This window comes from Telopea speciosissima, chromosome 6 (genome assembly GCF_018873765.1).
Source record: "Telopea speciosissima isolate NSW1024214 ecotype Mountain lineage chromosome 6, Tspe_v1, whole genome shotgun sequence".
NCBI lineage: Eukaryota > Viridiplantae > Streptophyta > Magnoliopsida > Proteales > Proteaceae > Telopea > Telopea speciosissima.
Window position 1 is genome coordinate 57,399,242 of NC_057921.1, and position 27,505 is coordinate 57,426,746.

The 27,505-nt window shown below is 35.7% G+C and overlaps 2 protein-coding genes and 2 pseudogenes across 2 annotated transcripts; all 4 read right to left on the reverse strand.

Moving 5' to 3' along the window:
* Nucleotides 1–3,483: 3,483 nt before the first annotated feature.
* On the reverse strand, nt 3,484–4,676 carry LOC122665977 (ABC transporter C family member 7-like). Its single transcript, XM_043862096.1, has 3 exons — nt 4,613–4,676; nt 3,707–3,946; nt 3,484–3,584 (listed from the first exon to the last, which is right to left on the reverse strand). The coding sequence occupies exons 2-3, from the start codon at nt 3,918–3,920 to the stop codon at nt 3,484–3,486; spliced, it is 315 nt and encodes a 104-aa protein (XP_043718031.1). The 5' UTR covers nt 3,921–3,946; nt 4,613–4,676.
* Nucleotides 4,677–5,100: 424 nt separating this feature from the next.
* LOC122665979 lies at nt 5,101–11,917 on the reverse strand (annotated as a pseudogene).
* A 3,101-nt stretch (nt 11,918–15,018) lies between these two features.
* LOC122665980 (polygalacturonase non-catalytic subunit AroGP2-like) lies at nt 15,019–16,174 on the reverse strand. Its single transcript, XM_043862097.1, has 2 exons — nt 16,087–16,174; nt 15,019–15,990 (listed from the first exon to the last, which is right to left on the reverse strand). Exons 1-2 carry the CDS (start codon nt 16,135–16,137, stop codon nt 15,019–15,021), a joined length of 1,023 nt encoding a protein of 340 aa, XP_043718032.1. The 5' UTR covers nt 16,138–16,174.
* Nucleotides 16,175–18,343: 2,169 nt separating this feature from the next.
* On the reverse strand, nt 18,344–25,880 carry LOC122664463 (annotated as a pseudogene).
* Between the last annotated feature and the right edge of the window lie 1,625 nt (nt 25,881–27,505).

The window sequence follows — 27,505 nt, forward strand, 5'->3', positions numbered from 1 at the left end:
TTGGAAAAATGAAATCTATAATTTTCTCCCAATATCCCCTAAGAAAAAGTGAAATCGTGATCATTTACATGGATCCAATTCTCATTCAATTTGTGAGAATTTGATGATCTATAAACCGTCTCTAATGAACGATGAACTCATATGTGAGCATGATTTTTGGCCTCACGTTGGAATGGAAAATTGGAGCATATTTCCTTTTATGACTATCATTAAAGTAAATTTTGAATGGGTCTCAACCCTCAAATTTTTAAGAAAAAAAGAATTTTGTCCGGGAGTGTGGCGTATCTCTCTCTTCCCCATATGAAAAGACAGACCTGCCCCCTTATTTTGAGGAGGAGAGGGATAGACTAGTGGGAGTGCTGGCATAGGCCACACTCTCGAACAGAAAACTACTTCCCAATTTTTAAATATCAAAATTACTCCTCAATTCGTGGTCATCCCTTAAATTTTTAAATACCAAAATTACCCCTCAATTCTAGGTCATCGTTCTCTTAAATTCAGTTTCTTATCTAGCTATGTTTTCATGTAAAGCTAGCTTAACCATCATAGTCAAAGAAAAGCTTCACAATTCAAGATCTTAGTCATTTATGGTCTACAACAACAACAACAACTCAGCCTTACTCCAACTAAATAGATCGGCTACATAGATTTATCCTCCAATCAATTTTATTCGAGGTCAGTAAGCTATGCATGTCTTTCCTCACCATTCTTCCTAGAATCATTTTAGGTCTACCTCTCTGACAAACTCCACCATCATTTCCTACCGATCTCAAGCTCGAATAAAGAAGGGTTTGTGTGTCAGGTCGCCAGAAGGCAGCCCATTTTTTGTTGGATGGATCTATACCTATTTCTCTCCAGACCACTTATTTGGTTGGCTGACAGCAGAAGTGAAGACGAAGAAGAAGAAGCGGGTTCAAGGGGTAATTTTGTTAAAAGCTTGAGGGTAAAAAGATAGATAACTTGAAGTGGACACCAAAATGCCAACTCCAAATTTACTGCTCCTAGAGTCGTAGGACATCGCATTGGTTTTTTGTTTTTTATTTTATGAAGAGTAAAGATATATTAAAAAGATACAAAGCTGGAGGAGTCTTGGTCCAAGTTCGTTACTTACAAAAGTGAAAAGTAATGTTCTTAAAATTGTCAGTTTAAAACAAAAAAGTTCGTTAGGAGACTCCAATTAAGGTATAATATAGGAATATGTGAAAATAAAAAACTGAAAAAAATTCTTGTTGGATAACCAGACATGGCCAATGGGAAGGACCCCGCATTGATTGACAACTTAACTTTAACAGATTTTAAGAAAATGTAAGGGCATAAACCTTATCATGGTGGGCCATACAATAGTGATGGGCCTGAAATTGGATTTTTCATACATGGTTAGTACCTTTTTTTTTTTTTTTTTTTAATTATGGCTGGTCCAAATTGGACCTTCCTATTCAAGCAATCAATTTCAATAGAGTGGCCCTGCACGTTATAGATCTTAGGTGGATTTGACCAAGCGGAACCATGAAAACTTTGGTGTAAACTTGTTCTGTTTGAACTATTTAATAATTTATTTTAGTTAGGTAGTTTTTACCTTTTTTTTTTTACCGTAAATAATTATTCCCCTCAGGAAATGTGAAATGAGATTACTTGGGCATTCCTCTACAAATAAGGTGATTAGACTCATTCATCTAATCAAAGAATACTGAGAATGAAATGAGATTATCCTTATTTTCCCTACATAAAAGGCAGGTTTTTGTTGATTCAGCTAAATTTGGCTAGTTGTGACAAAAACAACAGTATGAACAAAGGCTCCAATTATGTAGGGAATGGTTGGGTAATGACCTTACCCTTTCCTAGGATAACCAATAAAAGTGCACATGTTGGCATCTCGGGGGACGGAATTTCCACCTTTCATGGAAGGTAGGGCAATCATTTCGTCCCCATTATACGTGTTTGGGCGTGGACTGCACCCCCATATGTATGTATATCAATATGGGAAAAAGTTCCTGTGTGGGACATAGGGGCCACGCCCATGCAAAGTGGATGATGGAATTAACCGCCATATCCCCCATGTATGGCAGCCGTCGATTGTGCTGTCGCACACGTTGTCATTGGCTGGCGCATGTAGTGTGGCCCCTGCGTCCCACGCAGAAAACATCTTCCCTATATATATGTATATATATAATATTACACAATCCGCCCAAAAATGTAATTGCAAAAAAATAAGAAAAGACCATTCAAGAAAAAGCACATTCAACAAAATGGACCAAACCTTCTCCTTTTAAAGGGTACAGCTCACTTATTTTCTTTGACATTCCTAACTTACTAAAAATTGGATTTTAGAAAATTTTTAAATCAAACACATTAATCAAAAAGTTAATGTCATGTAGTGTTATTTAATTAAGAAGATATCTTTTTGTGAAGAAACTCAACCATACATTTTTTAGATCAGAATGACCTCCCATATGGTTAGCTATAGGAACAATTCAAATTGCCACTCTAGGAAGAATTTTTTAGACGTTTGGGTTAAAATGCAAGGCCATGGAAGGAAAACTTTGAGAGGAGCAATTTGACCATAGTGAGAATTGGTAAGAACAATTTAGAAATAGAAGAGGTAATACAAATGTTATTCAAGGAAATTTGATAGTAGATAAATTATCTGTTGGGAGAGGGTTGGGTCTGCCGCTAGCTTTCGGTAAGCTAGTGGCATACATCAATCGCAGGGCTGGACGCAAGAGGGCAAGGGGATCTTTTCCAAAAGGGGAAGAGAGAGAGGATGACATATGTTGGGCACCCTGGCGGCATACCCAACTTTTTCCCTTTTCTATTTTAGAAGTTTTATGGCAAACGTTCATTGGTTGGCAGACTTAAAAGGATATATCTAGCTAGACCAACACAAAGTTTGGCCATATTGAAGGGTGATGTGACAAATTTGATTGTATGAATATTAGACAATGGTCTTTGGTCGGCTACATGTCAAATTTTAGAGTCAATTCCAGCATATACACTCCCTCGTATTAGTATATTCACTTGTATTTTTAGTTGCCTATTTTTTCTAAAAAATACATTTTTCATTGAATTTTCAAAAGTTTTATTTTTCACTTAGCCTGTTCCGTTTTGGCTAAAACTTGACATGTGAGCATGGGACCTTGGTCTCTACTAGTCAAAAAAATTTCATTCTATCCAATGTGCCACATGGTATTCATTTTTGGTGGTCTACAAATACCATTGGACTACTAAAACTTCACCGAAGGTTTATAGACATGCATGCATGAACAAAAAGATTTCGTATTTTTTCCTCTCATTTATTTTTTTTCTATCTCAAATTCATCAACTAAATGCCAATGCCAACTCAAATGATTACAAACAGCCTTATTAATATCTAGTCCGCCATCTTCTTTGAATTTGTCATAGTCAAATAGTCAAAATATCAATGCACCTTAGTTTAATGCAATTTGCTTATATCTGAATATTCAAAACTCATATAGCCTTTTAAATCTAGGAACTACATCTCTGAGTATACTCCTTAACAAGTTTCGCAAATGAAGAAGACTTAATCTCTAACAATTTGGATGGGGAATCATATTCCAATACAAGGCCTGTTTAAGACAAGAAAGCATATCAATCTGATTAGGAAAGCATCAGGAAAAGGATGAGAGGACGTATAACTGAACTCAACCGAATTCATTTTCTTGTGGTGTACTTATTATTAGATACTAACCATTATCGAGAAGGGCAACCATATCAATATCAAGAATTGATGTTATCCTATGTGCGATTGTGATGATAGTAGACCCTGAGAAGTGTTGCCTAAGAGATTGCTGAATTAGATAGTCAGTTGTAGTATCCACTGATGCAGTAGCTTCATCGAGTACTAACACTTTGCTCCTCTTGAGCAATACCCGCCCTAAACAGACTAACTGCCTTTGACCCATGCTCCAATTCTCTCCATTCTCAATCACTACAACAACCACCATATGAAAATGGGTTAGCTATTTAGGATTTATTTTTATTATTTTATCTTCCCTGACATTTTTTTCCCATAAAAACTAGGGGGTTAGGAGGTTTTGTTGTGCATTAGAAGTTAGAGACATTGTTAAAGAAATAATTTCAGAATGAGAAGAGAAGAGAGAAAGAGAGACACCAGAGTTTAATGTGGTTCGGTTCTAGTTGAACCTACATCCACAGTGCTGAAAGTTTCACTACTATATTTTCATACGGTTACAGCCATAGTCTTTATAGGAAGCAATTGAATCAATCAAGGATTGTGCCTGTTCTTTACAAGGAAGTAATTTGAATTGAGATTGACTCTTATCTCTGAGGATTCCATTAACTTTGTCAACAGTATTTTTATTTTAAAAGTTTCATTCTCTGATTTCCAAAATCTTTGCTGGGTGATTAGGATCCTTGAGATCTTTGTGATCCTTGTCAATCAATTGTGCTGGCCTTCCATCCTTGTAGAGAACGATTTGAGCTGTTGGATAGGACTTGAAGGTATTCAAATCAATATTTGAATTGTTTCCTTTCATAATCATATAATAGGAATTTTGGAAGGTTTGGGTAATTGTGCATGAATAAATTGATGTTGAGCAACTTTAGTATAGAGCGAATATGTGAGGAAACCAACCTGCTGAATAAAGCTTCTCTTTCTTCTTTCTAACTTCATCACCAAGCTGGCATCTATCTATAGCCTAAAACCGCAAAAAAATCCATGTCAACTTATCACCTTGCTTGATTATTCACGATAATTGAGAATTGATCATCAATGATGAGCTAAGTTAAAGAAAAAAATGAAATAAGCAAGCAAAGGGGTGCCACGTGGAATTGAAAAACAAGGCAGTAAAAATAGTGCACTTCCAAGGTCCCAACTAAGAGAATCTCTTAGGTCAAACTTGGCCCAAAGATTTCCAATGCATCTAATGAAATGATTTCAATATATCATTGGAAAGGATTTCATAAAAAGCAAAAAATAAAATAAAAAGAAGAGCACCCTGAGAAAGAAGTTCATATAGTACATCTCCCAACTAGTCAATTGCGATGTGTTCGGTTTGTGTGAATCAATAGTAAGCAGAAGACATGTTCATTCTATCTTTGTAACTGATTAAGGAATATTAATCAAATTTGAAATAATCTCACCTCCCAGATCTCTTCATCAGTGTACGCTTCAAGCTGGTCAAGATTGTTTCTTATAGTCCCTTCAAACATTATTGGATCTTGTGGGATAATACTTAGTCTTGACCTCAAGTCATGAAGGCCAATCCTGGAGATGTGGACACCATCTATACAAATCTGACCAGCTACAGGTTCAAGCATGCGGAAGAGAGCCTGTATGAGTGTTGATTTACCACTTCCCGTTCGCCCAACAATGCCAATCTTCATCCCACCAAGGAAAGTACATGTGAGACCTCGCAAGACAAGAGGAAGGTGTGGGGCATACCGGACCTACAAACATATTAAAGAATCAAATCATAAAGCTTAGCAGAATTCCGTAGGAGAAAGAAAAACCATCCATTAACATCAGGATTCAAAGGGTTTATTCCATAAAAGATGAGATAAGAAAGGAGTCTAGAGTGAGCTGAGGATTGCCTTTAGATCAACGATATCAACTTTCCCATGTGATGGTCATTTATGACTTGGCCTATTTTCTTCTACCAATAGAGGAGGTTCACTAGGGATGCAGGCATATTGTAGTATTCTTTCAACGGATATAATTTTATTCTCAAGACTGCTAAGATCCCATATGACCCCATGCATACTGAAACTAAGCCCATATGTGACTGCTAAGCCCAAAACACCTTCAAGAGAGAAAACAAAACAAATAAATTCAAAATCGTGATTTCATGTGAGCAATCAATCATGTAGGATTTTATAAGATCTCAAGTTTAAGTTTCACCTGGACTGAGTACTCCCTTCAGTACTGAGATCAAGAAAACCAAAGAAATAGCATATGTGATGGATGCCAACATATCCATGCGGAGGCATAGCCACTCCATTGCACCCGAGACATGAAATTTGAGCCTGAAATACCCATCCACTAGCTTAAGGTATGTGTCCATAAATCTCTCTTCTTGATCGAAACACCTGATTATGGATGAACCCAAACTAGATTCAGCAAAATATTGTATAATTGGAGCCTGACATACTCCGACTAGCCGTGATAGTTCTCGTGCTGTAGATATGTAGTATTGCTACAAGACAAAGTTCATAAAAAGAAAGTAGGTACAATGTAAAAAATGTGTAATGAATATATAGTTAGTGAAAACTGTCGGAAAATATTGTAGTTAATTCAGCTATTTTCTTGAAATGATTACTATTTTCTACTTTTAGCAGATGTTGATTGAATTATATATACTTTTATGTCAACTATATCCCAAAACTTCCATCCTCAAATTCTTAGATAAAACATTTAATGAACATGAACGCAATGTAGCCAAATTTCATGCTTTCTGTTTTCTTTTTAATTGATTTTAAATCACTTATCAAATTGTAAATTCAATTAAAAAACGCATGTGTTCATATCCAGTTTTTACCAAATCTAAATTTGCGGGTGATGGACTATCACCAAAAGCACATGAATGCAATTTCGCACAAAAATGCAACATAGCACAACCTAAGTACTTCAGTTGCAATGCTTTTGAATGCTTTTCAGTGTCCACACGCTTCACTAAGGACAAAAAGAAGGATGTGAAGGAAAGGCGCAAAAAAGAAGGAGAATGGAAAAAAAATATAAAAAGGGAAGAAGGAAGAAGAAGATTTTTTTCATTAAAATTATCAAATAATTAATAATGTGGCAACAGTTCCTAGGTGGTCCACCTAGATAAGCCTCTCTTGACTGCCCAAATTTCTGCCATATTGCAGTTCCATTAGACTCAAATGTTATTGATGCGGAATTATCCAACTCACCACTATCATTCTATCAATTTGAGTCATAATTGGTTGAGAATTCAATTTTTTTATTATTATTATTTTTTTTTTTTGGCAATTTTGGGCAACTTCAGTCCTTCCATTGAAAATAAAGGGGAAGAAGTATGAATATGGTGGGTAATACAATGGAGATTGGATAAAAAACTTGACACTTAACTAATCCAAATGGAGAATAACTATCTAATATTGGTCGGTTTGGCTAAAGCAATCCTCCACATGACCCAAAATTGTTGGACCACTAAGAAAAGTCTTTGCAATGAACATTTATCCATAAACATTTTATTTTAATTCTTAATATTTAGTTATTGAGAATTTTAATTTACTAATCTAAAATAATTTATCAATACTAATAATTGGTTTATTATTTAGCTAGTACAAAATTAGAAATTATTTATTAAGTTATTATTTGTTAACTTTTGTTAATTATTATCTTATTTTAGTAGGGACTATCTAAATGACTCCTCTATAGGTACCTAGATTCAAATTCTATTAATAGGAGGGGTGGTTCCTGTTGATGGCTTTGCCGTAGGTGGGGCTACTTCTCCTTTTGTCCTTCGCTTGGGAATGTTAAGGTCTTTGTTCCTATATATTTAAATTTTTTTTTTCTCATTAATGAATCCTTTTAGCGAGAAAAAAAAACTCCTCTACAGGTACTCCTCTATAGGTGTATTTAGAAAATGTAACCTTCTTTTGATTGCCCTTTGCCTTATTCCCAAAAACTTTTAAGTGAAGGGTAAAAAAAGGATTTTAAAAAAAATTAAAGCGACTTACCATTGTGTCATTCTCAAGAACTGTCATTGTCTCACATGATTTTTGTGTACACATATGAAATAATAATATTTTACCCTCATTGAAAGAAGAAACATGTTATACTAAGAGGGCAAAAAATAAGGTTACAAATTATTTGACACCTTAATAGGTGTCAATAAGAAACTCCCATGTATGAGTTCCAATCGATGAAACTACCAAAAGAGTTAATAGGCTATATTACTTTTATCCATGCATATCTAAAGTATTATATGCATATTATCATGTCACTTTCGATGCACATTGTACTTTGATAGCATTAGCCTTACTTGATATTTTTCCAAACAATTTTGGTAGGAGAAAAACTACAACTTTGCATTAGTGTATATGAAATGATTTTTACATATATCATTTATAAATTCAAGAGGAATAAAAATGTTTAAATCACTATTTTACCCCCAAGCATATGTTCTTCTACCACCAAATAATTTTTGATGTGAACAAAGCAAATTCATAATTCACTAATCAAAGCAATCTTGAACCAACTTGAATCTTATCTTGTTAAGCATGGGTAACATATGCCTGAGCTTGATGTAATCATGAAAAGTCGAAGTGGCTATAGAATTACCTGGTACCAAATGCATGTCATAGTCATTGGAATAAAAACTATTAACATTTGCCATGAAACCTGCGACATTACTGCTGTAATTCCCAAGAATGCTATGATTGAGATAAGAACTTCTTCAATTTGATGTGGAATAGAGGTATCAACTGCACTTTGATCTATAGATGCCTGTATAATACAGAGTTTTAAAATTATATTAACTTTTATCGTGGTCAAACAAGATCATTTGGATCCCAAGAGCAATTAAGCATTTAGACTAACCCGATTTAGAATCCTTCCACTTGGGGTAGAGTCCAAAAATGACAAGGGAGCACGAAAAATAGACAAATGCATTTTGTTGAATAGTAGAGTTGATGTCTTGTATCCAATAGTTACAACGAGCATGGACCTTATAAGCAAAGATGAGTGTGGATCCTCTAATAAGAGGTTTCATATCCTCTGAATCAGGAGTAACTAACACCATCCAGTAACTACTGACTATTTGCAGAAGCTGAAAAATAATTTGTGCCAGTATTATCAATGGTACAAAAGCACCTTTATATGCAATGGTAACATACTTCCAGTAAAATGAAAAACTAACTCCACCCTTTTCTCTCTCTTCTTCTTGGACAAGTTGCGCTTTTGGCCCAATCAATTTTTCTGTTTTACAATTTTTGGATTCTATTTCTCCATCATCTTGAATAGACTTCTCGTTGCACAACATATTACCATTATCTTCCTCACCATTAACTAAATTATCTAAAACTTCCTCTTGTTTAAGAGAATTAAGTTTTGCCAATGCTTTCTTATGTGGACTCACAAACTCCATAAAGTCAGTTCCTGAACTAAGAATTTCTTTGTACTTTCCAGCTTGAGTAATCCTACCATCTCTCATAACCTGCCAAATAAGATAAAGTAAATAGTCACTCTCAAATCAGATTGCAGGTTTGATTTTAGGAGAAAAAGATATTATATTCTCACCAAAATAAGATCAGCAGAAACTAAAAATTCTACTTGGTGGGTAGTGTACATTACTGTTTTTGAACCCAAAATTCCCAACAAACATTCCTGTCACAGAAGTTCAATTCTTTACATTAGGCACTCAAGAAAATTCTAATTACTTAAAAGAGCCAAATAGTTATACATATTAATATACTTTAAGTTCTATAACGATACGTAACATCAAACCATAGGTTTTCTGTAAGAACATACATTGCTAAATATCATGGGTGTTTATATAAGTTTTGTTTAAAAAACCATGATTCCATTCTCTTATACCAATTTTTAAATCAAACCTTGTTTCTAGTGGACAAAATTGTGATGTAAGCAATGAATGTATATCTTCAAGTTAATTTAATCAAAGAAAGCTTTGGAAGTGGAGGTCAAAGAGAAGCTACCTTAAATAGATGAGTTCCAGTGTGAACATCTACAGCACTGAAAGGATCATCAAGCAGATAAATATCAGCATCATGGTACAAAGCACGTGCAATCTGAATTCTTTGCTTTTGCCCACCACTCAGGTTGACCCCCCTGTCTCCTATGATAGTTTGGTCCTCAAAGGCAAATAATTCTAAGTCCTTGCTCAATGAACATGCTTCAAGGATCATCTCATACCTTTCCTTGTCCATCTCCTTACCAAACAATATATTGTCTATTATTTTTCCACTTTGTATCCAAGGTGATTGTGCAACATACGCCTTTGTCCCATTCAACTTAATGTTTCCACATACCTTCGGCACTTCCCCCAATAGGCAAGAAAGTAAGCTTGACTTGCCTGACCCAGTAGAACCACAAATAGCCACTCTCATACCATGATATACTCGAAAATTAAGATCTTTTAATGTGTGATTAGGGGAATTAATGTCCCAAGAGAAATTCCCATTGACAATCTCAACTGCAATGTCGGCACAATTTCTTGGAAGCTTTGGTACTATATTTGGATGAAGATCATCGAGACAGAGGAATGAGGCTATCCTATCAAGGGAAACTTTAGTTTGGACTACCATAGAGATTGTGTCTGGGAGATTATATATGGGCCATTGCAATATATCAAATGTTGCAAGTGCAGATAGAATCTTCCCCGACTCTAATGGAATTTTCATAAGCACACAAAACCCAAAAGTAACTATGGATACAAACATGGGAGTAGACAAGTTCAAAAAGGCAGTCAAAGCTGATGTATAAAGTAACTTTTTTAACCATCTTGTTTCAAAGTTCCTAAGCTCAATTATCTTAGCCAAGAACTTCATTTCCCAACTTTGGAGCTTGAGAATCCTTATATTCCTCAAAGCCTCAGATGTCACCTTCATCCTTCGATCTTTTGAATCCATCAATTCCCTCTGAAATTTCCCTTCTAATTTTCCTAGTGGAACATTTGATAACATCAAAATTATTGTGGCAACCAAAGCTACAAGCGAAGCGAGCCCAAGATTCTTATACAAGATCAACAATGCTAAAACAACTTGAAGAGGCACCCTCCATATATCATGCAAATACCAACTAAAAAATCCAACCCTCTCAACGTCAACACTTATCAAATTAATGTTCTCCCCACTAGTGTGACCCTGCTTTGATTGGTTCGAAATCCTGAGACCCTTCTGAAATATTATTGTGAACAAGGCAGCACGGGCACTATTTCCCATCAGTCTCAATTGAAAGAACAAGTGCCTCTGTGAGAGGCACTTTATGAGCTTTGAAAGAAAGAAAATAAACACTAATATATAGCATTTATATTTAATTTGGTGAGGACTATTGAGATACTGAATGAATGTGTCAATAAGGTATGGTCCAACATAAGAAGCCAATGTGCTTACAATGAATAATAGAGCTGTCCGTAAAATTTCTTTCCATGTTGAGAGAACTAATGCTTTCACTAGCTTGAGTGTGCTTACCTGACTGACATCACCACTGCCACTACCATCATATTCAAGTTTATTTCTAAAACGAGCAAAGACCACATTGGCACTATCACAATTGGCAAGCTGAGGGACATCTTCAAGGTCCAATGTTTTTTTATACCCAAGTACAAGCAAAGAGTTCATCCAAGTGAAAGTAAAAATACTAAGAAGATTGGCATTTGCATAAGGAGTTATGCTCTCTGCGATGACCCTTGATCCTTGTCCATCGTCACCATTGTTTCTATTATAATTAGTTTGTAAAAGAGGCTCTGAAAGACAAAAATATTCACCTTCTTGTCCCTTACGAAACAACCAAGCATAACAAAAAAACAAACCAGTAATAATGGACACAACATCAGAGATCCACAGTAAGAATTGGAAGGACGAATGTTTCCAATATAAATCGAGATGTATAACAAGATAAGAGCAAGACATCATGAAGTAGAAGGCCCACCAATTCCTTAGTAGAATGGGGAACTTATGCTCACTTGAATGAGAAAACTGGATGTGCAGGTAACAAGAGATAAAAAACCAAGTGAGTGTTCTGAATGTAAAATCTAATTGAGCAATAAGCTTTACATCAGACCAACCATGTCTATACCCAGAGAGGTAGTTTAACATACATAAGACAAGACCACAGAAAGATAGACCCACACAAGATATAAGGGTTGACCAATAATATAAAGACTGTGTATTATTCAACATTGGTTTTGAATTTCCAAGAGTAAGCATTGTGCGTCTCTTGCAAGCCTAGAAAATAGATAAAACTAATAAAAAAATCAGATGTGAAGAAGCAGAAAACCCATGTAGGAAAATGGTTGCAGAAGGCTGCGCAAAGAATATCCAGATATGATTCTTTGATTCTTCAACAACATCCATGTTTGCAAAATTTATTTTCTTTGATTTGTAATTTGGTGGCTTAGTTGAGGTAATTCCAATACCAATTATACCAGCTTTACCACATTTTGAACTAATGTAGGCCCATTTCCAAAAATGTTGGGGAAACTCTAGCCTCTAGATGCCATCCATTTTCACCTTATAAGTTCCCAAAAGACTTGGACCAATATTGGAGTGTCAATATTGTCCTTAGAAGTAGTTGAACCTGTTAATCAACAGACAAAACATAAACTACTTGAACATGTATACATAAAGAACAAGTGAACTGGTAAAATTTTCATAGAAAATCAAGAAGTAAACAACCTTTAGTTATTCTGATTAAGCCCATGCTCTATTCACAACATCAATATAGATAATAGAAACTTAGTAATATGAGATGAATAAATCAAAAAATATTTTAGAATTAACGTATTGGAGCAAAATGCAAGGAAAGGCAATGAACTTCAAATCATAAGAACACCGAGTGATGCATTGTAGTAGATTTATAGCAAAATAAAAAAATATATAAAAAACTGAACTTCCAAACTACCAAATCTATAGATGAAGTTTTTATTTTATTTTTATGGGTAATGACACATTCAAATTTCCATAAAATGTAACCATAGAAATAACATCATCCACATAATTAACCTACAAATAGAATTGTCATATGTTGATATAAAATACAATAAAATCCGTTGCGGTACTGCAGGATGTGCTCTGCGGCACAACAAAGGCCATTGTGTGTCAAGGATCCAAACTCTATAGAATAGCCTTTCTACAAGAACCCTTGCTAAAACACTGATGGCAATTTGAAGATCATTGAATGTGTGTCGGGAAATCCTAGTGACATAACAGTGCAATTAACCAGGCCTCTCCACCTTCAAGCTTAGGCTGTGTTTGGTATCTTTTGTTGGAATGCATTCTGGCTCAATTTCGCATTCTCAGATGATAAAAAACAATTATCTTTATGTAATGCAATTAAGCCAAGAATGGCATATCTAAATTCTTATGCACTAAACTAATCAACTCATGTGATAAAGCCTGAGTCAAGGTTCAAAAGCTTGATGGAGAGAGAGAGAGAGAGAGATGGACCTTGACGAAGAAGAAGCTTGAAATTATCTCGTGTTTCTGGATGGTAAACGTTTAACTTATTGGCCTCTGCTGGTAATGAAACTCAACATCAACATGGGAAGCATCAAGATGAGTCGTCGGTGAGCCAGAGGGAGCAATATTACATATATATATACAGTTACGAAGGAAATAGGCAATTCATTAACACTCCTCACTCCCTGAGAAATAGGAGAGTAAGGGGTCAGTATCCTCCTTATCACAAGGGAGCTTTTTACTTAGTTTTGTCAGGGAAATGGACGTTTTATGACTTGGTCTCATAACTACTGACTTCCTGAGAAATGGGAAAGTGACGGGTCCTTATCCTCTTCAAAGCACGTTCCAAGGATTGCCCTGGATGTACAAAAATTTCCAGGGGAGGGAAGGCATCGTCAAATGAATGCCCAACGGCTGGGCTGTCTGGCACACTGACTAGGTGCGTGCCGGGATGTGTGCTAGGCAGCCTAGTCGTTGGATGGGTCATTGGGCACTCATTGGACGATCTTCTCATTGGAGAGGATCCCGATACTCGGACAACACAGGGCCAATGAGATCACATGTAGAGACGTCAACATAGATGTAATTTTTTAATGGAAGAAAGAACGCTACATTGGAGCAGATTTCTTTTGAGGGCAGATGTTCTCTGTGCTGCAGCACAGCCTACTCCTAGACACATGGGCCTATCATTTAGGGGGCAAGGTGGTCATTTCACCCACCCACATGTGTCTGGGAGCAGCCTGAGCCCCCGGCACAGAGAACATTTGGCGTGTGGGTATAGGGGCAAAATTGTTCAATTCATCGGTAAGATGCTAAGGTATAATATTTACAGGCGATTGTTCTCTGCCATTTAGGGGGGCGGGGCAATCATTTCGCCCACCCCCATGTGTCTGGGCGCATCCTGCGCACCCAGCACAGAGTACATTTGGCCAACATTTACATTAGAAGAAAGATTGGATCGGTAATAGGTCAAGCTAAAACTAAATTTGAAGTAATTAGAAGATAAGTAGGTTTAAAGTGGTTCAGCTAACCCCCTACGTCCACTACTAAGGCTCCTCAAGCTCTTGAATTCTATTTCGATTGTTTTCCAAGATAGCAATCAAATGCTTACAATGTAGTTTTTATGCGGCTCACTATAAACCCAATAGGTGTTTTTTCAGCTCATACCAAAACCCGACAATGTCGCCTTCGTGACTCTTCTTGTGGGACAACTCCTCACTAGAAACTTAAACGATATTTTCAACAAAGTGAGAGAAGAAAAGATGAACCTCTAGGAAATGAATAAAAACTGCCTTTTTGTCGAGTTGTTCTTAGAGTGATTCTTAGACCGATTCTTCATGATGATCTTTCTATAATTTTATTCGTGCAACTGAGTTGACTGGTGTGTATATAGATGATTACCAGTTTTGGTGTATAGTTTTTGGGGATGCGTTCTCTGTCCAGGAGCATGGTCTTTGCAACAGCATGTGAGCCAGTGAAAAAAGTGCACAGGCAAGCATCAATAGGAGCGGGATTTCCGCTTTTCATGAGGATGTGGTGGTCATTTTGGACCATCTTATGTCTGGATGCAAGAGTCATGCTCCTGGACAGAATCCTTTTTCCAATAATTTTTATTCATAGCTTTTGCCTTCCTTTTGTAATGTAGAATTGTTCATGTGTAATGCGCATGCATGACATGGTTGAGCTTGTTTCCTTTTTTTTTTTTTAATTTATTTAAGTTGTCATCTCGTAGGATGGACAAATGAAGAACAAAATTATATTGAAACTTGAAAGACATTATAAACAAAAAAAAAAAGGTCATTATCTAGCCTTTCAAATAACTTCATCAGTAAAATATAACACAAACAATAGAACTTGGAAGATATTAAAATCTTCAAACTAGAGTACCTTTGTCCAGACCACTCCATTCTCATTTATCCAATGACAAACTTCAATAAGACCCGGTCCAAAACCTATCAACTTAAAAGCAAGATGGTTTGGATTCCAAGTTGATGTATCATAATGGCATGCCATGATTGCATGATTCACTTTCTTTCTACCATGTATATCAACGGCATATACTTTTACTTTAGGTAAAACATGACAATAATAAAGTTGAAATAGGAATGGTATACTATGACATAAGGCTGGTGGTTCAGAGAGGTTTCCATGGATGAGTTTCACATCTCCAATTGTGACATTCTCATAAGATCCTTCAACATTCTCAGTACTCCATATGTTTACATGGTGCCCTAATTTATCCACAACAAAATCAATGAGATCTTCAGCAGAAGTCACACAAGTTCTCTGCTCATCTTGAGTTGGACTCATCTCACATATCTCGAGGCTGCGTTTTATATAATCATCCATGTTTGATTCATCTACCACACCAAAAAGCTTCTTCAATTCTTCAATCCGAGCAAAGGAAAATGGGATTTTTGATGCCAAAGGTCGCGGCAGGAATGATTTATATGACACAGGGTCCCTTAGATCAGGGATAGGCATGAAACCACTCTGTTTCACCATTGATTGTCGAAAATATGGCAAACCCCCTTGGCTAGCAATTGATAGGGGTGTTTCATTTGGAAGATCATCATATTTATTTTTCTCACCACTAAATAGGGCTATTGGTGGCAGTGTTTTGTCCATTATAGTGTTCTTCACCAATGCATTTGTAGAACAAGCAACATTAGCCAACTTACAAAATGAAGATAGGTGGGAAGCCAATTCATTTTCTTCTATAAGTTTCATAAACAATGACATCTGATGGAGGCTTAATGGAGAAGCTTTTGCAGCCATCCAATGTGGAGGATGTGAAAGAGTAATATGATCTTCCCAGTACTGTGAGAAAGCATTTTCAGCTTGAGAAACCTAAAATATCATGGGAAAAAAAAAAAACCAAATAAGAATGATAAAACAATAAATAAGTTGGAATGAATAGATAAGGAAAAGAAACATTTTTCTTACACTAAAGTATGTTACTATCAGAAGACCAAGGAACATAGTAGGATGTGCCATGGAGAAATGAAACGGAGAACGGAATGAGCTCAGATTGTTGCATGAAAAGGGGTTGGGTGTTTGAATTTATATAGGGAGAAAATTTTGTATATTTGAATCTCCTGTCGGTGCAGTCAGCGTGCAGCCTTACACAAACAGGGCAAAATGACCACCCTACTCACTGGTCGAGCACCCTGCCCGGGTGGGATCCATGCCCTACCTGATCATGGTGGGCCATACAATAATGATGGAGCCTGAAATTGGATTTGACTAAGCGGAACTATGAAAACTTTCTTTTCATTATAAGGGAAATTGGGTGTAAACTCATTAGACTTGCACTTGTTCTTGTATAAATTATTTAATAAATTTTTGTGTTAGGTAGTTCTTACCATATATGTAGGGGTGTAAATGAATAGCCGAAATCCATTTTCGTATCCGGATTCGTATCTGTTTAGCACTATCTGAATCCGTCCGAAAGCTAAATCAATGTGGATACGAACAGGCTATAGCTATCCGAAAAGCTATATTTACATGTAAATAGATAAAATATCCGTTCTGTATCCGTATCCGTTTAGCACTATCCGAATCCGTCCGATAGCTAATCGGATGCGGATGCGGATATAGCACTATTCGAGTCGAATCCAATCCGTTTACATCCCTACATATATGTAGGGAAAGGTTGGGTAATGACCTTACCCTTCCCCAAGGCATCTCAACTCTCAAAACTTTCCCCTTTTAAAAGGTTACAAATTACTTATTTTCTTTGACATTCCTAACTTACTAAAAATTGGAGGTTAGAAATTTTTTAAAACAAACACATTAATCAAAAAGTTGATGTCGTGTAGTGCTATTTAATTAAGAAATCTTTTTGTGAAGAAACTCAACCATACATTTTTGAGATCTGAAAAACCTCCCATATGGTTAGCTATAGGAACAATTCAAATTGCTACTCTAGGAAGATTTTTTGAGATGTTCGGGTTAAAAGCATGACCATGGAAGGAAAACTTTGAGAGGACAAATTTTCTTGTAGCAACAAACAAAGTTTCTATTGGGAGAGGGTTAGGTACGTCGTCAACTTTCAGTAAGCTAGCGGCATACACCAACCACAAAGATGGACACAGGAGGACAGGGGGTCTTTTCCAAAAGGGGAGGAGAGAGGATGGCACATGCTGAGCACCCTAGCGGCATGTCCAACCTATTCTCTTTTTTGTTTGAAAGAGTTAAAAGAGATAGGGGCAGGCCTAAAATGACTATTGGAGAAGTGGTAAGAAAGGATATGCATGTGGTAGGACTCAATCCTAGTATGGCCGCCGATAGAGTTGTTTGGAGGACAAGGACCCGTGTAGCCGACCCCTTGTAGGGGGATGTTCCTGGGATGCTGCTTTGACTACTGCTTAGACCCTTTTCTTTAGTAATTTTATTTTATTTTATCTTTTTTATTTCCTTTTGCTCCTTTTTTTTTTTTTAACTTTAGTAGTTTTTATTTTATCTTTTTGCTCCCTTCTACTTCTCTTATTTCTATTACTATCATGACCTCTTCGGATCCATGTAACCGATCCCATTTAGTTGAGATAAGGTTATGGTTGTCGTTGTTGTAAACTTTATGACAAAAATTCATTGATCGGCAGACTTTAAAGGATATATCTATACCAACACCAAGTTTTGCCATACTATAGGGTGATGTGACAATTTTGATTGTATGGATATTAGAAATGGTCTATGATTGGCTACATGTCAAATTCTGGACTCAGTTTCAGCATATACCCTCCCACATATTGGCATATTCACTTGTATTTTTAGCTGTCTGTTTCTTCTAAAAAAATACATGTTTCACATACTGGATTTTCAAAGCTTTATTTTTCCCTTAGCCAGTTCCATTTTGGCTAAAACTTGACATGTGAGCATGGGACCTTGGTCTCTATTGTCAAAAAAATTTCAGTCTATCCAATGTGTCATATGATATACATTTTTGGTGGTCTACAGATACCTTTGGATTACTAAAACTTTTCCAAAGGTTTATAGACATGCATGCATGAATAAAAAGACTTCTTATTTTTTCCTCTTATATTTTTTTCTATCTCAAATACATCAATTAAGTGCCAATGCCAACTAAAATGATTATAGGCAGCCTTGATATCTAATCCATTGTCTTCTTCGAATTTGTTATAGTCAAAATATCAATGCATCTTAGTGTAATACAACCTACTTACATCTGTATATTCAAAACTCATATAGCCTTTTAAATCTAGGAACTACATCTTCGAGTATACTCCTTAACAAGCTTCGCAAATGATGAGGATTTGATCTCTAACAATTTGGATGGAGAATCATATTCCAATACAAGGCCTGTTTAAGACAAGAAAGCATGTGGATCTGATTAGGTAAGCACAAGAAAAAGGATGAGATGACGTATTATTGAACTCAACTGAATCCATTTTCTTGTGTTGCACTTATTACTAGCCACTAACCATCATCAAGAAGGACAACCATATCGATGTCAAGAATTGATGTTATCCTATGTGCGATTGTGATGATAGTAGACCCAGAAAAGTGTTGCCTAAGAGATTTCTGAATTAGATAGTCAGTCGCAGTATCCACTGATGCAGTAGCTTCATCGAGTACTAACACTTTGCTCCTCTTGAGCAATACCCGCCCTAAACAGGCTAACTGCTTTTGACCCATGCTCCAATTCTCTCCATTCTCGATCACTGCAACATCCACCATATGAAAATGGGTTAGCTATTCAAGATTTTATTTTTATTAATTTTTCTTCTTTGACTTTTTTTTCATAAAGACTAGGGGGTTGGGAGGTATTTTGTAGGGTTCGGGTAATTGTGCATGAATAAATTGATGTTGATCGAGCAACTTTGGCATAGAGTGAATATGTGAGGAAACCAACCTGCTGAATAAAGCTTTTTTTCCTTCTTTCTAACTTCATCACCAAGCTGGCATTTATCCAAAGCCTAAAATCGCAAAAAGTCCATGTCAACTTAACATCCTACTTGCTTATTCAAGATAACATAGAATTGATCATCAAAGATGAGCTAAGTAAAAAAAATTTTGAAATGAACAAGCAAGGGGGTGTCACGTGGACTTGGAAAACAAGGAAGTAAAAATAGTACACTTCCGAGGTCCCAACTAAGAGAATCTCTTAGGCCAAACTTGGCCCTAAGAGGTTCCATGCATCTAATGAAATGATTTCAATATAATTGGAAAGGATTTCATAAAAAGAACAAAAAAAAGAGGACGATGAGGAAGGAGTTCATATAGTACATGTCCCAAACTAGTCAATTGCGATGTGTTTGTTTTGTGTGTGAATCAATAGTAAGCAGAAGACATGTTCATCCTATCTTTGTAAATATTAATCGAATGAGAAATAATCTCACCTCCCATATCTCTTCATCAGTGTACACTTCAAGTGGGTCAAGATTGCTTCTTATCGTCCCCTCAAACATTATTGGGTCTTGTGGGATGATACTCAGTCTTGACCTCAAGTCATGAAGGCCAATCCTGGAGATGTTGATATCATCTATCCAAATCTGACCAGCTGTAGGTTCAAGCATGCGGAAGAGAGCCTGTATGAGTGTTGATTTACCACTTCCTGTTCGCCCAACAATGCCATTCTTTGTCCCGCCAAGGAAAGTACATGTGAGACCTCGCAAGACAAGAGGAAGGTGTGGGGCATACCGGACCTACAAACATATTAAATAATCAAATCATGACGCTTAGCAGAATTCCATAGGAGAAAGAAAAACCATCCAACAAAATCAGGATTCAAAGGATTTATTCCATAAAAGGGGAGATAAGTAAGGAGTCTAGAATGAGGATTGCCTGTAGATCAACAATATCAACTTTCCCTTGTGATGGCCATTCACGGCTTGGCCTATCTTCTTCTACCAACAAAGGGGGTTCACTAGGGATGCTGGCATATTGCAGTATTCTCTCAACAGATATTATTTTATTCTCAAGACTGCTAAGATCCCATATGACCCCATGCATACTAAAACGAAGCCCATATGTGACTGCTAAGCCCACAACACCTTCAAGAGACAAAACAAAACAAATAAATTTGAAAATCGTGATTTCATGTTAGCAATCAATCATGGTTTTCCTCAAGGATGATTTTATAAGATCTCAAATTTAAAATTTGACCTGGACTGAGCACTCCCTTGAGCACTGAGATCAAGAAAACCAAAGAAATGACATATGTAATGGATGCCAACATATCCATGCGGAAGCATAACCACTCCATTGCACCCGAGAGATGAAATTTGAGCTGGAAATACCCATCCACCAACTTGAGGTATGTGTCCATAAATCTCTCTTCTTGATCGAAGCACCTGATTGTGGATGAACCCAAACTAGATTCAACAAAATATTGTATAATTGGAGCCTGGCATACTCCAACTAGCCGTGATAGTTCTCGTGTTGTAGATATGTAGTATTGCTACAAGACAAAGTTCATAAAATAAAAAAATAGGTACAATATAAAAAAAGTGTATAGAATGTATGGTTAGTGAAAATGTAGGAAAATATTTCATTACAATTAGTTACTCCAATTATTTTCATTGGAATGATTACTATTTTCTTTTTTTTATCAAATGTTGATTGAATTATATACTTTTATGTCAACTATATACCAAAAGTTCAATCCTCAAATTCTTAGATAAATTTTTTAGTGAACATGAACATAATTGTAGCCAAAATTTCATGGTATCTGTTTTCTTTTTAATCGCTTTTAAATCACAATGTCAAATTTTAAATTCAATTAAGAAACACACGTATCCATATCAAGTTTTTGTCAAATCTAAATTTGCGGATGATGAGCTTATTCACTATCACTGAAAGCACATTAATGCAATTTAGCACAAAAATACAACGTAGCACAGCCTAGTACTTCATTAGGCTATGTAATTCTTTTTGAATGCTTAGCAAAGTCCACACGCTTCATTAAGGAAAAATGAGGGATGTGAAAGATAGACGCAAAAAGAAGTGAAATGAAAAAGAAATATGGAAAGGAAAGAAGGAAGAAGAAAATTTTCTCATTGAAATTATCAACTAATTAATAATGTGGCAATGTAGATGGTCCACCCTAGATAAGTGTCTCTTGACTGCCCAAATAACTGCCACATTGCAGTTCCATTAATGCTCAAATGTTATTGATGTGGAATTGTCCAACTCATATCCTATTAATCTATCAAATTTGAGTCCTGATTGGTTGAAAGTTCAACTTTTTTTCGCCACTTTGGGTAACTTCAGTCCATCCATTGAAAATAAAAGGATAGAAGTACACACATGGTGGACCATATAATGGAGATTGGATCCAAAACTTGACACTTGACTAATCCAAATGGGGAATAACTATCTAATATTGGTCAGTTTGACTAAAGTAGTCCTCCACATAACACATGACCCAAAATTGTTGGACCACTAAGACAGGGCTTAGTAATGAACATTTCTCCTTAAAAAATTTATTTTAATCTTTAATATTTATTATTGAAAATTATTTATTTATTTATTAGTTTTAAATCATCTAATTTATTTTCATAATTAATAATTGATTTACTATTTAGCTAGTGCAATAATAAGAAATTATTTATTAACGTTTGTTAATTATTATTTTTAGAGGGACTATCTAAATGACTCCTCTATAGGTACCTAGATTCAAATTCTATTAATAGGAGGGGTGGTTCCGTTGATGGCTTTGTCGTAGGTGGGGTTGCTTCTCTTTTATCCTTCGCTTGGGAATGTTCAGGTCTTTGTTTCTATATATTTAATTTTCTTTTCTTCTCATTAATGAATCCTTTTAGCGAGAAAAAACTCCTCTACAGTGCTTTCCTCTATAGGTGTATTTGAAAATGTAACCTTCTTTTGATTGCCTTTTTGCGCTTTATTCCCAAAAACTTTTAAGTGAAGGGTAAAAAGGATTTTAAAAAAATTTAAAGCGACTTTATCGTTGTGTAATTCTCAAGAACTGTCATGCATTGTCATGCTTTTGTGCAGACACATGTGAAAAAAATAAGATTTTATCCTCACTAAAAGAATAATTGTGTTATATTAAGAGGGCAAAAAATAAGGTTACAAATTATTTTACACCTTAAAAGGTATCAATAAGAAACTCTCATGTATGAGTTCCAACCGACCAAGCTACCAAAAGAGTAATAGACTATAATATACTTTTATCCATATATATCTAAAATATTATATGCATTTTTTTTTTTTTGTAATTAAATATTATATGCATATTACCATGTCACTTTTGGTGCACTTTGTACTTGATAACATTAGCCTTGTTTGGTATTTTTTTTCAAAACAATTTTAGTAAGTGAAAGACTACATGCAGCTTTACAGTAGTTTACATGAAACGATTCTTATATATATTTTTTATAAATTCAAGAGGAATAAAATTGTTTAAAACACCACTTTACCCCAAGCATATGTTTGTCCACCACTAAATTAATTTTGATCTGAACAAAGCAAATTCATAATTCACTAATCAAAGCAAGCTTGAACTAACTTATATTTTATCTTGTTAAGCGTGGGGAAACTATACTTGAGCTTGATGTAATCATGAGAAGTCGAAGTGGCTATAGAATTACCTGGTACCAAATGCATGTCATAGTCATTGGAACAAAAACTATTAACATTTGCCATGAAACCTGTGACATTACTGCTGTATTTCCCAGGAATGCTATGATTGAGATAAGAACTTCTTCAAATTGATGTGGAATAGAGGTATCAACCGCACTTTGATCTATAGATACCTGTATAAAAATAGAGTTTTAAATTATATTAACTTTTATCGTGATGAAACAAGATCATTTGGATCCCAAGAGAAATTAAGCATTTAGACTAACCCGATTTAGAATCCTTCCACTCGGAGTGGAATCAAAAAATGATAAGGGAGCACGAAAAATAGACAAATGCATTTTGTTGAATAGTAGAGTTGATGTCTTGTATCCAACAGTTACAACGAGCATGGACCTTATAAGTACACAAAGAGAGCCTCCAAGTGTCAAAGAAACATAAACAAAGATGACAGTGGATCCTCTAATATGAGGTTTCACATTCTCTGAATCAGGAGTAACCAACACCATCCAGTAACTACTAACTATTCGCAGAAGTTGAAAAATAACTTCTGCCAGTAATATCAATGGTACCAAAGCCCCTTTATATGCAGTGGTAACATACTTCCAGTAAAATGAAAAACTAACTTCACCCTTTTCTCTCTCTTCTTCTTGGACAAGCTGTGTTTTTGACCCAACCAATTTTTCTGTTTTGTAGTTCTTAGATTCCATTTCCTCATCATCTTGAATAGACTTCAACAACATAGTACCATTATCTTCCTCACCATCAATTAAATTATCTAAAGCATCGTCATGTTGAATAGAATTAAGTTTTTCCAATGCTTTCTTATGTGGACACACTAACTCCATAAAGTCGGTTCCTAAACGAAGAATTTCTTCGAACTTTCCAGCTTGAGTAATCCTACCATCTCTCATAACCTGCCAAATAAGATAAGGTAAATAATTACTCTCAAACCAGGTTGGATGTTTAATGTTAGTGAAAAAATATGGCATATTCTCACCAGAATAAGATCAGCAGAAGCTAAAAATTCTACTTGGTGGGTAACGTATATTACTGTTTTTGAACCCAAAATTCCCAACAAACATTCCTGTCACAGATGTTCAATTCTTCACATTAGGCACTCATAAAAATTGTGATTACTTAATAGACCCAAATAGTTATACATATTAATATACTTTAAGTTCTACAACAATACGTAACATCAAACCATAGGTTTAACATACAAGAACATGATTCATTTGATTATGCTCTAATACCAATTTTTATATCAAACCCTTTTCTAGTGGACAAAATTGTGATGTAAGCAATGAATGTATATCTTCAAGCTAATTAATCAAAGAAAGTTTTGGAAGTGGAGGTCAGAGAAGTTACCTTAAATAAATGAGTTCCTGTGTGAGCATCTACAGCACTAAAAGGATCATCAAGTAGATAAATATCAGCATCATGGTACAAAGCACGTGCAAACTGAATTCTTTGCTTCTGCCCACCACTCAAGTTGACCCCTCTGTCCCCAATGATAGTTTGGTCTCCAAAAGCAAATAATTCTAGGTCCTTATTCAATGAACATGCTTCAAGGATCATCTCATACCTTTCTTTGTCCATCTCCTTACCAAACAATATATTGTCTACTATCTTGCCACTTTGTATCCAAGGTGATTGTGCAACAAAGGCCTTCGTCCCATTCAACTTAATGTCTCCAGATACCTTCGGCACTTCCCCCAATATGCATGAAAGTAGACTTGACTTGCCTGACCCAACAGAACCACAAACAACTACTCTCATACCACGATACACTCTAAAATTAAGATCTATTAATGTACGATTAGGGGAATGAATGTCCCAAGAGAAATTCCCACTAATAATCTCAACTGCAATGTCGGTACAATTTCTTGGAAGCTTTTGTACTATATTTGGATTAAGATCATCGAGACAGAGGAATGAGACTATCCTATCAAGGGAAACTTTAGTCTGAACTACCATGGAAATTGTATCTGGAAGATTATATATGGGCCATTGCAATATATCAAATGTTGCAAGTGCAGATATAATTTTCCCTGACTCTAATGGAATTCCCGTAAGCACACAAAACCCAAAAGTAACCATGGATACAAACATGGGAGTAGACAAGTTCAAAAAAGTAGTCACAGCTGATGTATAAAGTAACTTTTTTAACCATCTTGTTTCAAAGTTCCTGAGCTCAATTGTCTTAGCCAAGAACTTCATTTCCCAGCCCTGGAGCTTGAGAATTCTCGTATTCCTCAAAGCCTCAGATGTCACCTTCATCCTTAGATCCTTTGAATCCATCAATTCTCTCTGAAATTTCTCCTCTAATTTTCCTAGTGGAACATTTACTAACATCAAAATTATTGTGGCAACCAAAGCCACAAGTGAAGCAAGTCCGAGGCTTTTATACAAGATCAGCAATGCTAAAACAACTTGAAGAGGCACCCTCCATATATCATGCAAGTACCAACTGAAAAAGCCAATCCTCTCAACATCAACAGTCAACAAATTAACGTTTTCCCCACTAGTGTGGCCTTGCTTTGATTGGTTTGAAAGCTTGAGACCCTTCTTAAATATTATTGTGAACAAGGCAGCACGAGCACTATTTCCCATCATTCTCAATTGAAAGAACAAGGGAGAGGCACTTTATGAGCTTTGAAAGAAAGAAAATAAACACTAATATATAGCATTTATATTTAATTTGGTGAGGGCTATTGAGATATTGAACAAAGGTGTCAATAAGGTATGGTCCAACATAAGAAGCCAATGTGCTTACAATGGAAAATAAAGCTGTCCATAAAATTTCTTTCCATGTTGAGAGAACTAATGCCTTCACTAGCTTGAGTGTGCTTACTTGAGTGACATCACCACTACCACTACCATCATATTCAAGTTTATTTCTAAAACGAGCATAGACCGCATTGGCACTATCATAATTGGCAAGTTGAGGGACATCTCCAAGGTCCAATGTTTTTTTATACCCAAGTGCAAGCAAAGGTTCCATCCAAGTGAAAGTAAAAATACTAAGAAGATTGGCATTTGCATAAGGTGTTACACTCTCTCCAGTGACCCTTGATCCTTGTCCATTAGTTTGTAAAAGAGGCTCTGAAAGATAAAAATATCCACCTTCTTGTCCCTTACAAAACAACCAAGCATAACAAAAGAACAAACCGGTAATAATGGACACAACATCAGAGATCCACAGTAGGAACTGCAAGGACGAATGTTTCCAATATAAATCGAGATGTATAACAAGATAAGAGCATGACATCAGGAAATAGAAGATCCACCAATTCCTTAGGATAGTGGGGAAGTTATGCTCACTTGAATGAGAAAACTGGATGTGTAGGTAAATAGAGATAAAAAACCAAGTGAGTGTTCTGAATGTAAAATCTAATTGGGCAACAAGCTTTAGATCAGACCAACCATGTCTATACCCAGAGAGGTAGTTTAACATACATAAGACAAGACCACAGAAAGACAGACCCACACAAGATATGAGGGCTGACCAATAATATAAAGACTGTGTACTATTCAACATTGGTTTTGAATTTCCAAGAGTAAGCATTGTGCGTCTCTTGCAAGCCCAGAAAATAGATAAAATTAATAAAAAAATCAGGTGTGAAGAAGCAGAAAACCCATGTAAGAAAATGGTTGCAGAAGGCTGCGCAATGAATATCCAGATATGATTCTTTGATTCTTCCAAAGCATCCATGTTCGTAAAATTTATTTTCTTTGATTTGTAATTTGGTGGCTTAGTTCAGGTAGTTCCAATACCAATTATACCAGCTTTACCACATTTTGAACTAATGTAGGCCCATTTCTAAAAATGTTGTGGAAACTCTAGCCTCTAGATGCCATCCATTTTCACCTTATAAGTTCCCAAAAGACTTAGACCAATATTGGAGTGTCAATATTGTCCTTAGAAGTAGTTGAACCTGTTAATCAACAAACAAAACATAAACTACTTGAAAATGTATACATAAAGAACAAGTGAATTGGTAAAATTTTCATAGAAAATGAAGAAGTAAACAACTGTTAGTTACTCTGATTAAGCCCATGCTCAATTAACAACATCAATATAGATAATAGAAACTTAGTAATATGAGATGAATAAATCAAAAAATATTTTCGAATTAACGTATTGGAGCAAAATGCAAGGAAAGACAAGGAACTTCAAATCATAAGAACACCGAGCGATGCATTGTAGTAGATTTATAGCAAAATAAAAAAATATTATAAAAAACTGAACTTCCAGACTACCAAATCTATAGACGAAGTTTTTATTTTATTTGTATGGATAATGACATATACGAATTTCCATAAAATGTAACCATAGAAATAACATCATCCACATAATTAACCTACAAATTGTCATATGTTGATATAAAATACAATAAAATCCGTTGCCGTACTGCAGGGTGTCCGGTGCACATCCTGCGGCACAACAAAGGCCATGTGTGTCGAGGATCCGGACGCTATAGAATAACCTTTTTACAAGAACTCTTGCTAAAACATTGATGGCAATTTGAAGATCATTGAATGTGAGTGGGGAAATCCTACTGACATAAAAGTGCAATTAACCAGGCCTCTCCACCTTCAAGCTTAGGCTGTGTTTGATATCTATTGTTGGAATGCATTCTGGCTCAATTTCGCATTCTCAGATGATAAAAAACAGTTATCTGTATGTAATGCAATTAAGCCAAGAATGGCATATCTAAATTCTTAAGCACGAAACTAATCAACTCATGTGATAAAGCCTGAGTCAAGGTTCAAAGGTTTGATGGAGAGAGAGAGA